This window comes from Thamnophis sirtalis, unplaced genomic scaffold (assembly GCF_051295495.1).
Source record: "Thamnophis sirtalis isolate CommonGarterSnake01/CBP01778 unplaced genomic scaffold, rThaSir2_p1.2 scaffold_2, whole genome shotgun sequence".
NCBI lineage: Eukaryota > Metazoa > Chordata > Lepidosauria > Squamata > Natricidae > Thamnophis > Thamnophis sirtalis.
This window is the reverse complement of record NW_028261382.1, coordinates 154,635,513-154,650,026: the sequence shown is the minus strand read 5'-3', so window position 1 is coordinate 154,650,026 and position 14,514 is coordinate 154,635,513. Positions and strand designations below refer to the sequence as shown.

At 42.6% G+C, this 14,514-nt stretch overlaps 1 protein-coding gene across 2 annotated transcripts in view; it reads right to left on the bottom strand.

The window, feature by feature from the left end:
* VAPA (VAMP associated protein A) overlaps nt 1-14,122 on the bottom strand; it is a 50,525-nt gene extending 36,403 nt beyond the window's left edge. Inside the window, exon 1 of one of the 2 annotated variants that reach the window (XM_087707298.1) lies at nt 13,772-14,122. In XM_087707298.1, coding sequence (XP_087563424.1) covers nt 13,772-13,847 — 76 coding nt within the window. In that variant the 5' untranslated portion in view covers nt 13,848-14,122. The remainder of the gene's footprint in view (nt 1-13,771) is intronic. The other variant, XM_087707299.1, reaches the window with a different exon arrangement.
* Nucleotides 14,123-14,514: the final 392 nt, after the last annotated feature.

The following is a 14,514-nucleotide window of genomic DNA, read 5'->3' as shown; positions in this document are numbered from 1 at the left end:
ATCCAGATAACATTGGATGCGCACCAGGACCTGCCTCAGGTGCGCTGCCAGTGCTGCCATTACCTTAGTGAATACCCTCGGGGCCGAAGACAGCCCGAAGGGGAGGGGCCGGTACTGATAGTGGTGTCCCATGTAGCAAAACCTGAGATACCTGCGGTGATCCTGGGCAATGGGAACGTGCAGGTAGGCCTCTGTGAGATCTATGGAGATGAGAAAGTCTCCCTGCCTAACCCCCTCCAAGATAGAGTGCAGAGAGTGCATCTTGAACCTCCTATAACGAATGGAATGGTTCAGGTGTTTCACATCAAGGATCGCTCTCCAGTCCCCTGAGGCCTTGGGGATGACAAACAGAATGGAGTAGTGCCCCTGACCCTGTTGCTCTGGAGGCACCAGCTGGATCGCCCTGATCTCCAATAGGTATTGGATGGCCTCCTGCATCAGCAACCTCCGGGTCAGGTTCTTTGAAACCGGGCATATCCGGAAGAAGCTCGGGGGACTGGAAAGAAATTCGAGTGAAAGGCCATGCCTGATGGTCTTCTGCACCCACCTGTCCGAGGAGGTGAGGTCCTAGAGGTCAGCGAAGTGCACTAAGCACCCCCCAATGGGGAAACCGCTGGGCCTGGATTTAATTTTTGCGGAAGGAGCGCCCTCTCTGCCCCCTTCTGCTGCCTGCCTCTCTGCTGTCTGTCTGGGTACCTCTGCCTAGCAGGGAATCCCCCCTGGTACTGCCTGTTTCCAAAGAACCCTGCCTCTGACCCCCTGAAGGAATCCTGACCCCGAAAGAAGGAACCAGAGTCCTGACCCCGGGAGTAGGAGCGTCTGGGGGATGGAGTCGTCCTGAAGCTGCCTTTCTTCTGGGTGGTGGCCAGGACCTTCCTATTGTCCTTGTTCTCAATCAGGAATGGGTCCAGAGCCGAGCCAAAGAGGGAGTCCCCTGTGAAGGGGGCCGAAGCCAGGCACCACTTGTGATGAACCTCTGCCTGCCACTGCCGTAGCCACAGCAGCCTGTGTGATGCCACCAACGACGCAATCGCCCTGGAAGCAAATCTGGCTTCAGCTAAGGTGGCATCCGATGAAAACTGGATGGCTGCCACCAGCTTATTGATGTCCTTATGTGACCAGACATCTGTTATGGGGATGCGTTGCGGTAGCTCCTGCAGCCACAGCAAGGATGATCTGTTGATGAAGGAGGCTGTGGTGGCTTTCACAGCCCAGGCCGCTGCTTGATGACCTCTCTGCAAGGTGAGATCCGCCTTCTTGTCCTCCGCCTTCAAGGCATCCTCTGGCTCCCCGGGCATGTTGGTGGATGTATGAAGAGCCACGACTGAAGCATCTATTGCGGGCTGCGCCAGCAGCTTAGCCAGCTCTTGGTCCACTTTGAAGAACACCCTGTCTGAACAGGGGGGTGAGGGACCAGTTGTAGAAGATGCCCATTGGCGCCTTACCAGGTCGAGGAAGGTCTTGGGCGAAGGAACGGTGTCCGCCACGATGGCCTGCTCATTGAAAATGTTCTTCGCTGAGAAGCCCTGGCGTTGAGGTGGGACCTCCGCTGCCCTGCTGCCTAGCTTGGCTGTTGTCTTGGCCTTGAAGAGCAGGGACTTAAACAGTGAGGGCTGGAATAACCCGGTGAATGTAGGTTTAGGAGGAGACATGCCTTCATCCTCTGACAGCTTGTCCTCCCTGATCTCGCCTTCCTCACTTTCCATGTCGCTGTCCTCCTGGGATGAATCTGAGGAGCTGGGGATCTCTTCCTCCTGGGCTTCTGGGTATTCAGGAGCCCTGGGGGGAGGGGGAGCCCTGTGGCTGTGGGAATGCTGCTGCCATGCATTGCTGAAATGCCTGCATCATTACCTCCTGAAAGTTGGGAGCCCCTGTGGGAGATGTCTGGCTGGGGCCCATGCCCCCCTGAGCAGGGGGAATGCCCAAGAGGGGAAGTCCAGTAGGCAAGGCTGCCCCCATAGCAGGAGGAGTAGGGGACTGCCATGACCCGTCAAAACCGCGCTCGACTAAGCCGCGCCCGATTAAACTGTGTCGCTGACATCATCAACAGGGCGACAACAGCGAGCGCGGAGAAAGAAGGGCGCTTTAAATAGCGCCTTGAAAGCAAGCCGATTCAACTTAAGGTAAGGGTTAGGTTTAGAGTTAAGTTTAGGGTTAGGTTTAGGTCAAGGCTTAGGGTTAGGTTAAGGGTTAGGATTAGGTTAAGGGTTAGGTTTAGGATTAGGTTTAGGGGGGTTAGGTTTAGGGGTTAATTTTAGGTTTAGCGTTTACAGCGTGCTTCTGTCTCCGCGCTGTTGTCGCCCTGTTGATGACGTCAGCTACGCGGTTTAGTCGAGCGCAGTTTAGTCGAGCGCGGTTTTGTGGTGGAACTGGGGACTGCCACCCCTGAGTAGCGCTCCAAAGTCCTGAGGTGTCTATAGGTATCCTTGCTAGCAGGGCTGGATTCTCCACTGTGCCTCCACTGGGTAAGGGAGTGCCTGGAGTTTTTCCCCCTTTGCCTGGGGTGGCCTGATGGCTGCCAGCCTTCTTGCAGAGCCTCTCTAAAGTCTTATGCCTTCTCCTCTCATACTTAGAGGACTTGGAAGGCTTGTGACCCCCTCCCCTTCCTCTGGATCTGCCCTGGGGGAGAGGTACATTTAGCCTTTCCTTCCCCCCCCCCCCTCGGGCAGTCTCTGGGGAAGGCACTGACCTGGATGCTTGCTCTTATGCCCCTCCGGTGGGGCTGCAGTCCATTTTTGCAGCTGCCTGGGTTTCTTGTTCCTGGTAGCTGCTGGGCGCCGCCATCTTGGACCACATGGGTCCTCACAGCTTCAAAATGGAGCCGCGCGGCTGGCAAAGGGTCGCGACATTCAAAAGTACCGGTAGAACGGCTTGTGCTCCAATGAGGTGCCGTGCGCCTTCTTAGCCAGATCCTCTTCTTCCTGCCTCTTCTCCGATGCTGCTGTGGCCAGGAAAGGGTTCTTCTGCTTCCTCACGATCCTCTGACCACGTGGAGGCAGCGCGGGCACTCCGCGGCGTTTGGGAACCCCTCAATCCCTGAGGGGAGCGACAGAGCGCTCCAGCAACTTACAATCCTCAGTGGCTGGGCTTGCCTCCAGGAGGTTTGTGCCCTCTCCTCCTGCTGCCCGGTCAAGGTCCTCACTGAGTGACTTCGGATTCACTCAGTAGCCAGGGTAGCGTGCCACCCCAGGGGGGCTGGTGGCAATCCTGTTCGTATAGGAGGAGGCTGTTCGCGGTGCAGGGAGGCAAGATTTGACGGGTCCAAATGAATTCTCTTTCAATCCTAGTAAATTGCTGGAGATCCAGAATGTGCAACTTCTCACGATCGGATGAGTCAGTAAAACTGGGGAATACCTGGTGCTAGGGGGCGTTGCCCAAAGAGCTTATCTGACTCAACCCAATCATGAGAGGATAAGGTCAACCCATTCTGGATACTCCTCCCCACTCAGTATGGAAAAGAATCTTGCCCTTGTTTGCTCAACAAGTTCCCGTCTTCACAATTGCTGACAAAAACTGTTGTCTGTAGAGAAAAGAACAATCAGTGGTGTATCTTCAGAAAGAGAACATCTGATGGGGCCAATCTGGTATACCTGTAGTCTTTGACTTAGTACCACTTATTTAATGGTTTGCAGTTACAAAGATGCTGAAAAAAAGTGACTTGTTCCATTCTGAAAGTTATAACTGTCACACCACCTCCACAGTTACATGATCGCAATTTGGGAACTTGGCAATCACATCACATTTATGATCCTGCAGCATCTTGTCATGACACGATCATAATTTGCCATCTTCCCAGCCAAATTCCAACAAGTAAAGTCAATAAGGGAAAACCAGATGTGCTTAATAACCTTGTGACTTGCTTAAGGACCACAGATATTTGCTTAACAACTACAGCAAAAATTGTTATAAAATCATGTCTGGTCACATGATGATTCGCTTAATGATTGCATTGCTTAGCAACCAAAATTTCAATCCCAATTCTGATAATAAATTGGAGACTATCTGTAGAAGTTAAGACTATGCATTCTAGTCCTGTTTTAGGCATGAAAGTTAGTTGGGTGACTTTGGGTCAGTCTTGTTCTCTCATTCCAACCCAACTGACAGGGTTGTTGTTGTGGAGAAAATAGAAGGCATGAGTATTAGGTATGTTTGCAGCTTTGAGTTATATATTATAATTCAAGATAAAAATCTAACACTAATAATCTAGAAGGAAAAAGCAAAAGTGTATAGAAACATAAGCAAAATGAGATTGGAAATAGTCACATGATCCTCACTAGTTTCCATGAGAGCGCTAACAATCTTTCTCTGGGATTAAAGATGAGAGTATGACTTGGAATCAAGAATATCTTCAAGGAGAAGAGAACAAGGCCTGCTTAGGGAGGGACAGGCAGAGAGACTATATAGCAAGGGATTTGTTTGGAAACCATGGTAACAGCAATGTTAGGTGTCTGGATTGAAGAGAGAAATAATATTAAACCATGACCCATAAAACTCTAGTGAGCTAACAGGAGCTACAAAGAAAGAGACCCCGCCTGCTGCCAATTACCTCCCACAGACCCATTAGATCGCACAGGGTCGGCCTCCTCCGGGTTCCGTCTACCAGCCAATGCCATCTGGCTACCACCCGGGGGAGGGCCTTCTCTGTTGCAGCTCCGGCCCTTTGGAATGAACTCCCCGCGGAGATTCGGACCCTCACCCCTCTCCAGGCCTTCCGGAAAGCTGTCAAAACCTGGCTGTGCCGGCAGACCTGGGGTTGATGAGTTCCCCTCCCCTCTCGACTTGTATGGCTGTATGACTCTTGTGTATTTTAATTACATGTATTGTGTTTGTATCCCCTTTCCCCTTTTGAGTTGTTCGCCGCCCTGAGTCCCTCCCGGAGAAGGGCGGCATACAAATAAATTAAATCTTAAATCTTAAATGCTTCTAAAGTTTAGATTGAATTGCAATCTGAGGAAGTAAGGACCAGCTAACTGGAGAATCAGGTTAAAGAAAATTCCTACTCTCTCCAACATATGAGTTCTAGGCCATTATCTTCTTGAGCATTATTTTGTTTTCAGATATGCTAGATATTATATCTGGAAAGTAATTTCCAGAAATTAATTACCTATTTCAAGAAAGTTGTCTCTAATTTTTCTATCAGAAGTTTACTAGTTTTTGTTATAACTAAAGTATCATTTGCTCCATCTTAACTTCTTTGTGCTTCAGATTCATATTTGGATCTGTCTGCTTTCCCATAGCATTTTAAATGCCTTATCTTAGATACCCAAGCTAAAAAATGTTTTTGTTTTCCTTATTTTTAATAATATTTTAAAATACTAAGACAATTAGCTTGCTGTTATCTGGCCACAAACCTCAAAGTTGCTAGAACCAGATAATGATGCTATAACAAGTTACATCGTAATTATTATTGTGCTCAGTCTTGCAGTTGAGTTAATTTGCTTGGGCTTTAAGAATCACATCTCCCACACAATTGGAATGGTCAAAATATCTATATGCTGCAGCAAGTGGTAACAATGATGAAGTACCATGTACCCCAGCAAAAGGATGGGTCATGACCCAGCAGGTCAAAATTTTCCAGCTGCATACACACAACCCAGCTAGCCACTCACAACAGCTACTAAATGACCTTAATCCACTCATTTCATTCAGTGCATTACATCCATGAATTGACAGATCTATTGATTTACCAATTGCTAAAAGCAAGACTCATAGGAAATGTGTTAACTGTGGTGAGCTGTGGTGATAGTGGTTAGTATGCAATATTGCAGGCTAAGTCATTGCTTACTGCCAAGAGTTCAATTCCGACTGGCTCAAGGTTGACTCAGTCTTCCATCCTTCCAAAGTTGGTAAAATGAGGACCCAGATTGCTGGGGGCAATATGCTAACTCTGTAAACCATTTAGAAAGGGCTGTAAAGCATTGTGAAGTAGTATATAAGTCTATAATATGCTATTGCTATTACTAATATGTAACTGCTTAGGTCTATTCTTATATTCATTCAGTCTAAGGCATTTAAGAGTAGAATTGTATATTACTTGCAATTTGAAGAACATAGACTAATAATAACTGTTAAAACATTGGGGTAGGTTACTGTCCAAATTATTTTTATTGATACTATGTTTTTGTTTTATGGATATTTTCCTAGTTTGTTGCTGTGAATAACCAGGAATCCTTAAGACGCAACGCATCAATCTGCTATGTATAGTACAATTTTATTAAGTTCTCAAAATGTTTAATAATTGATATTTTAAACTCATATTACATGTGGACCCATTTTCTTTTGTATTATTAGAGAATCAGAAGCAAGTATTCATAATGGGCAGTTAGGGTCTATTTATTCTTAACATCTATTTTCCAATCAAATTAAAATTTTATAGACATACATTTGCTATGTAATGAGCAATTTTTGCATTTTAGCAACTAAATTTAATATTTTACTTTTGTCCTCTCAAATCTTAACTTTTTGGCAAAGGAAAGCATACCAATAATATTGTTATTGGAAAAGCATACCGGGAGCTGTAAGATAGATCAGTGTTTTTCAACCACTGTGCCATGGCACACTAGTGTGCCGTGACATAGTGTAAGGTGTGCCGTGGGAAAAACACTTTATATATAGTCAATATAGGCACAGAGTTAAATTTTTTTAACATTTTCTAATGGTGGTGTGCCTCGTGATTTTTTTTCATGAAAAAAGTGTGCCTTTGCACAAAAAGGTTGAAAAACACTGAGATAGATAACTCTAAAAGCCCCCATGGAAAAAGAGAGGTACTTTTGTAGCTCCTGTGAAAGCTACACCATAGTCATAGCTCTCTAAATCTAATAAGGGTATGGACAGTTCCTGGGTATGCTAGAAGGGGATTGGTTGCAACATCTTTCCATTACCCATGGCCCCAACTATGCTAGTTATGCTTACATCACTATTTTTAGTAGTTAACTATTTTTTATGCTTATGTAACTAACTGTATTTGCAGTTATATATTTCATTAACAATACCACAAGCAAATGTGAGCTATACCCATGAATACATATTCAATGTTCACAGAAAATCTCAACATCAAGCTAACAATGAATGTTTATTAGTTATAAACCAGCATATATACTAATAATTTGTAAGAATAACCCAAATGAATTGATTAAACAAAAAGTTAACATAGAATTTGTGTTTCAACCAATTCCCTTTAATAAAAGTTACTATATGTAACATAAACTTAGTAATCAACTTTACTTGAAATATCTAAATTTTTTGTATTATGTCAAACCTTTTAATAATTATGTGTTGCTACTGGTTTTTCAAAATTATGAAAACAGGATTAAATCTTTAAAAAGCTTTTAATACCAGTATTATTTAATATTTTCCATTCTACAAGGAGAATCTTGGAAAGAAGTCAATATTTGCATTGTTACTAAAGGAAGGGCAAGATTTTATCTTTCACTAAGAATTATAGACCAATTTTTCATGAACAATGATCTAGCGTTTTCAACAATTTTCGTGGATAAAGTAAACAAGTTTTTACAAGACAAAAGTTCATTCGTGAAAATCAGTGTGGATTTCTACCTAAAAATAATTAAAAAATAATGTGACTACTGTACTGGATGTAATAGAATAGTCAAACAATGTAATGAAATCAAGCTGCATTAACTTTCTAGCACAGAGAAAGTTTTAGACCATCACATGACAGGGTTGTTGTAGGGAAAGTGGGAGGAGAAAGGTATGTTGCATATGACTGTTGCCTTGAGTTATTTGTAAAAATAATAAAGGTAGAATACAAAGAGATTAAATTAAATTAATGGTGTTGACTAAATCATGTGATATCCAGAAGGGGATGAGGTTGTCTGCTGCCCCCTTTGCTATTTATTTTGGTTCCTGAAATTTTGAACAGAGATATTAAACAACACAAGAAGATAATGGGCCTAAAAATTAAAAATAAGATCTTTAAACTCAGAGCTTTTGCTGATAATTTGGTTTTGATTTGAAAATCAAAATGACATTTAAAAAGGTTAAATATTTGACTAGAAAAATATGAATTGCATGTTATTTCAAAATAATGTTAAAATATGGAATGAAGTAAAAAAAACTGCAACTGTCATTGTTGGGAAGAATTTCTGTGATTAAGATGAATGTTTTATCTGGAATGTTATTTTTATTCGAGATAATACTTATGCTGACAACTGATGTAACATTTAAGTAGCAGAAAAAATATATTTCCAAAACTGTTTGGCAAGACCAGAAACTGAGACTTAAATACAAACTGCTGGATGATGCTAAAGAAAGAGGAGTTAGAAGACCAGATTTTGAAATTGTATTTTGCAGGTTGCTCTTTAATACGGGTGAAAGAGTGGGTGAGTTTAAGAAATAGACAGCTATTGGACTTGGAAGAACATGACTTAAGACCTGTTGGCACAGCTACTGGGATATGAGGTTAAGGTAAATTTAAAAAATCATTTTATTAGGCATACCTTACTGAAAATTTTGAATTGGCATAAATCATAAGTGACTCATAAAATTCCTTCATAGCTATCACCCAAAAAACCTTTTATTAGAAGGGAAATTACACTTAAGTCCAAATGATTAACTTAACACGGATCTGCTACATTTTTTCCAAGGATATTTAAGTGAAAACCTGAAGTTGGAAGACTTTACATGCCATTGGAACTTGACAAGACTAATGAACTTGAAAATGCTAAGACTGATTTTAATGTTGAATTGAATACAAATGATTATTGATAAAATGTAGTAAGTTTTATTGAAAATTAAAACAGGATAAACAAGTGAAAGACTGTATAATAAAATGTACAAAAAGAAATATAATATATAGTTGGGTCAATGGGATAGTATGAGGAAGAATGAATTTAAATTTACATTAAATTACAATCTTGAGAATTTTTATATGATGCATTCCAGTGGCATATACCATTCCTGGTATATGCTACTGGAAAAACTGTGAAACATATACAAGGGAATTTCAAATATTTGTTGAAAATGAAATCAAACTTATGGTACATTTTTTCAGCTTTGGTGGACATGCAAGAAAGCTAGAAATTACCGAGATTGAGCATGTATTCTGATTCAGAAGATTTTAAAAATGAAGGTATAATTGAAACTAGAGATTTTTATTTGAGGTTCAGTGGATAAACAAATGGAAACATTTTATGGAAACGCACTTTTATATGTGATGAACTGCAATGAGACTTTTGTATGCACAAAGATGGAAGAGTTTACAAATACCTATGAAGTATATAGAAAGTGTGGAAGAATGGATGAAGCTGATGGAATTGACACAGATGGCAAAGTTGACAGCTTTAAGTAAAGAATATACTAATTTTATTTCTACTTAGAAATGACTTTTGGACTTTTTGCGAGAAACTGAAATAAATGTTGATTTGGGGATTTGACAATTAGAATTACATAGCATCAAAGAAATAATGTAGACAAATGCTAAACTTTTAGTAAAAGTTTATTTTTTTATTCATAATTCTATCAAAGAAAGTCAGAAATCATTATAGTTTGCTTATTTTTTTAATAATTTTAACCTGTTTGATATTTATAATTGTATTATGTTCATATATTTTGTGAACCACTCAAAGCTTACATGCTGCTTTGGCACAGAATTCAATATGCTTTCTCCAAAGCATTTAACATGAGCTTAGTGAAACTTACTACATATGTGTATGACATATAAGTAAAACTTTTATTAAGGTCTTTGATGAGCGTATATGTGTGTGTATAAAAATAATATATAATATACGTTAAACATGGCAGTTAAAATGAACTATAAGAATTAAAGAGGATGAAAAGAAGGGAAAGTATTACTAAGATGCTAAACATTCTCTATGGTATCAGAGTTACAGGGGCAAAGATATTTGTGGAAGTGATTTTTTTATATACAGGTGGAACTCGAAAAATTAGAATATCATGCAAAAGTTTATTTATGTCAGTAATGCAACTTAAAAGGTGAAACTAATATAGGAGATAAGACTCATTACGTGCAAAGTAAGATAGCTCAAGCCGTGATTTGTCATAATTGTGATGATTATGGCATTACGCTCATGAAAACCCCAAATCCACCATCTCAGAAAATAAGAATATTACATGCAATCAATAAAACAAGGATTGTACATAGAACAACATCGGATTTCTGAAAAATATAAGCATGCATATGTACTCAGTACTTGGTTTGGGCCCCTTTTGCAGCAATTACTGCCTCAATGTGTCGTGGCATGGAAGCTATCAGCCTGTGGCACTGCTGAGGTGTTATGGAATAATGCTTCAACAGCGGCCTTCAACTCTTCTGCATTGTTTGGCCTCATGTCTCTCATCTTTCTCATAGCAATGCCCCATAGATCTATGGGGTTCAGGTCAGACGAGTTTGCTGGCCAATCAAGCACAGTAATCCCAGTCATTGAACCAGGTTTTGGTGCTTTTGGCAGTGTGGGCAGCTGGAAAATGAAGTCAGCATCCCCATAAAGCTCGTCTGCGGAAGGAAGCATGAAGTGCTCCAAAATCTCCTGGTACACGGCTGTGTTGACCCTGGTCTTAATGAAGCACAGCGGTCCAAAGTCCTGTTGCTCCTTGGTCCAAAGTCCTCTTTTCTGATGAAAGCAACTTTTACCAAAAGCACCAAAAACTGGTTCAATGACTGTGGGATTACTGTGCTTGATTGGCCTCTCCATTCTTCCTCCAAACTCTGGATCCTTGGTTTCCAAATGAGATGCAAAAGTTGCTCTGGCGAAAGCAAATGTTCTGCAATGTTTGTTATGTGAGATATAATTGGTTTGTTTGCAGAAGAGTTTCCAAATCATGTACTCTTGGTGCTAAATTAATGTCATATTACCATCCTACATCAAAGAAGCTCTCCTTCAATGATCTTTTTACTTGGTTATATCCCATCTTTGTATTGGCTCATTACAAAAGTCATAGGCTTCTAGATGGATTGGAAGTGATCTTTGATAATGAGGGATGTTAAGCCTATTGGCTTAAAGAGTACTTTTAGTCTGTAATTAAAAATAATGACCCAAATCTTAGCTTCTATCCTATTCCTCATTCTAGTCTTAAAACTGGGTTAGATACACATCTAGGCACTTGCATGATTAATCTTAAGAACTTGATCTATATCCTCTGGGCTACAGTTAGTGTAAGGCCTCACTGGAATCCAAAATAATAGTTATACCATTGCTTTTGTCTCAAAAATATGGCTTTGCAGAAATGAAAGGACAATTCACTGTGGCATTCCTCTAGACAACCTACAATATATGGGCCAAATGTGAGGCCCTGCATTCCAACCTGTGAAAGATCATTTCCAGGTAGTTAAAATATTTGACTTGTTTAGTCATTGATATACCAACTATGCTTTTGAGGATTTTTGTTAAAGATTCAATTTTCCTTTTTCACAATATTGAGCAAAGGATTCTTTATATCCCTATCACAGATAATAGCAGAATAACCATGTCATCATGCAGGAAAAATGAAGGATGCCCATCAGCTAATTTTAGTGGGTGAAAGTTGCCATTATTGAGGTGCTGTGTAAATTACAAAATAATGGGGCAACAATAAAATTTATTGCTGTTGAAATTGAGTTGGCTAGCTGCTTTTGGGAACCAAATCTTATCCCTTGAGTTGTTGGTATTGCTATAAAGTTTATATATTAGGAAAAGCAGTCATTTATCTATGTTGTTAGATGGTTCTTCTTCCATCTACAGAAGCTGAACAAATGATTCAAAACTATATTTCTCCACTGGGTATTATAGGATTAATACTTGGTCTATGGTAGATCTTGCTGGTCTAAAACCAGCTAGGATATTACACGTTTGACGCTACACTGAAATGTCTTCATGATCTATCTTGCCAAGCTTCTACAAAGATTCCTCTTAAAATCCCATTACAATTTCATTAAAAATGTCAATGAATGAACCACAGATAATCAAAGCATTTGTATGTTCTACCATTTGAGCTATGTTCAGAAACAAGAATGACAATCTTGCATTATGCTAATGATTCTTCTAAAATATTAATAAACAGATTGTTTAAAAATTTAAATATTTTATTCATAAACTTCATTAACCTTATAGGAAAAATATATTTGATCCTAAGCCAATTTCACATAATAAGTAAAATTTTCCTATAAGAGCTTTCACAACTTTCTCTGAAGTCCTCTCCATTTAAAATACATTATTTTCCCCAAACTGTAAACAATTAAAAGGCAAATCCCATAATAATTCAGCAAACTAATGTACTATTATCTTGTCCTGCATATCCTTCAACATTCAATTCATTTTTGAGCAGAATGCTTTTCCTGTTCAGGGTTTTCGTAGTTTAAAACACTGATCCCTAACCACTCAATTTTTGAATTTAATTTTTTTAAGTACTCTGGAGGGTTTTATAGAATTATTATTTAATGCAAAAAGGGCTATAAGAATTATATATTCAAGTCTATTTCCCACACCTAATTCCTTCTGTTGAAAAGCATAATTATCTAATTTTAAAATGATCTATAAAATCTGGAAATATTGACAAATACAATCCTACCAGAAGGGTTTTTTTGTTTTAAGTTCCCTTTACCTTGCTCTAATTTAATAATTATTACTGTTCTTCTAATGATCTTCTGATCCCAATCAGAAAGTAACATTTTTATCACCTATTATATAACAGTCCTACAGGATCTCACATCCGAATTTACTGTACTAAGCATACAACGGACATCCAAAGCTTATAAAGTTATCCGAGTCTTCCATGCCGTTTCATCGAACTGCAGCTGGAACTCCCTTTAATTGAAGCATCTATCAGAACCCGAATGCAATTTATAAAGTTCAAAATGCAAAAGAGCATAAGCGTTGCAGTGGAAAACGCCCTGAACTAAGTACATACATGACACATCAAAGGGTGTTGGTGCAAGGTATCGCCACTCTTTTATACGGTCTTATACCCGCACGGACAACCCGCCGCGGTCATGCGCTGCATACACTACTGTATTGTATGCTGTTGTGTACTGAATGGAAAGGTAGCAACCCCCCTTCGCCAGCCCCGATACAAAAAACAGACGGCTACCACAAGCTCTGAAAATACACAAGACGCGTGGAGAGCTACCACCACAGTCCACAAGCAGGGCATTTTCTGCAACTTAGGCCTCTCCTAGCCAACCGGGGAAGGCGGGGAAAAGTCGACCGGGAAAGATTCGGTGTCATGCCTCTGATAGGGGCCATTCCAGTCTCATGGCAGGAGGGACGGACGCCGTGGTTCGCTGGCAGCCGAGCGTCCCGGGGCGAGGGACCGAGGCCGCTGCGATGCAGCAAAAAAGAAAGGAACGCCTGCCAGATCTTAAGGCAGCTCCTGCCAAAAGCGGTTGTGCTCTTGAACCTCTCTCCCCCGCTTCCACTGGCGGAACTCGAGCAGCCGCTGAGAGGGAGCTGCAACCAGGGGCGACTTCGGAGGGAAAGCCAGCGAACCGCCGCCTTTACCGCTCACTACAGCAAACCCACCGGGAATTGGGGCGGGAGAGGCGGGGAGGAGGGGGTGTCGTAAAGACAAGAGAAGAGCAAAATGGCGACTGCGGCGCTTCGTCCTATTCCCCTGAATCCAACCTCCTTCTCGGGCCTCAGAAGGGGGTGTGCGGGGAGGGGGGACGGCAAAGGAATAGCTCGGGCCTCTTCGGGCTACCCCCACTCAACTCTCTCCCTTCCGCAGGCTCTTGCGCGCGGGAAGGACCCGGCAGAAAAGGCGTACGGTTTCCTTCCCGGCCTTCTCGCTCTCGGCTCCACCGGCCTTCCTATTACCGTACCTTTGAATTTTAGGTCGGTGGGCGGATCAAGCACCAGGATCTGCTCGTGCTTGGGCAGGACTCCGGCGGCCGCCATCGCTGCTCACACGTTCTCTGACTCCAGGAGGAAGGAGAGGGCGGGCGGGGTGGGGAGGGAGGACGTTCCGCTGGGGAAGGAGGAGGAGGAGGAGGGGAGGGAGCCTTCCGCGGAGGACTTGCGGCGGCGGCAAGGCTCGCAGTCGCCCCCTCCCCGTAGCCCCGCAAAGTACGCGGGCGCAGGAGCGCGCGGGGTCAGCACCCGCTGCCTTTGCGTTGATCTCCTCCTGCCTCCCTTCGCGCTGTCCCTGGAGCAAGTGACTCACTGGCTCCCCAGCGCACTGCGATCAACGCCAACTATGGCGCGGGCACGAGGACAGTGGCCGAGAAGTTCGAGCACCCGCACGCCAAGTCGTGCGGGGAACCGCGCGGGCGCGAGCCAAAACAAACGAGGCCTGCGCGCGCTCCCCCTTCCACCCCCTTCTTTCTCCCGGCTCTCGCTGGTTGATAGGTTCGCTTAGGTGAGGAATCGTCGCCCGCTCCGGGAATTGTCATGCGAAGGAACGCAAAGAGCCAGTCAGTCGGGAGGGATTGCTCTGCAGAGGGGGCGGCAGCGCCTGGCAACTCAGCTAACCCGAAAGGAGAAAATTGACACAAGGACATTAGGCGTCAGAAGCTTCAACGCCGCCGAAAGAAAGCGGCTTGATTGCTGAAACTCCACGCGTACC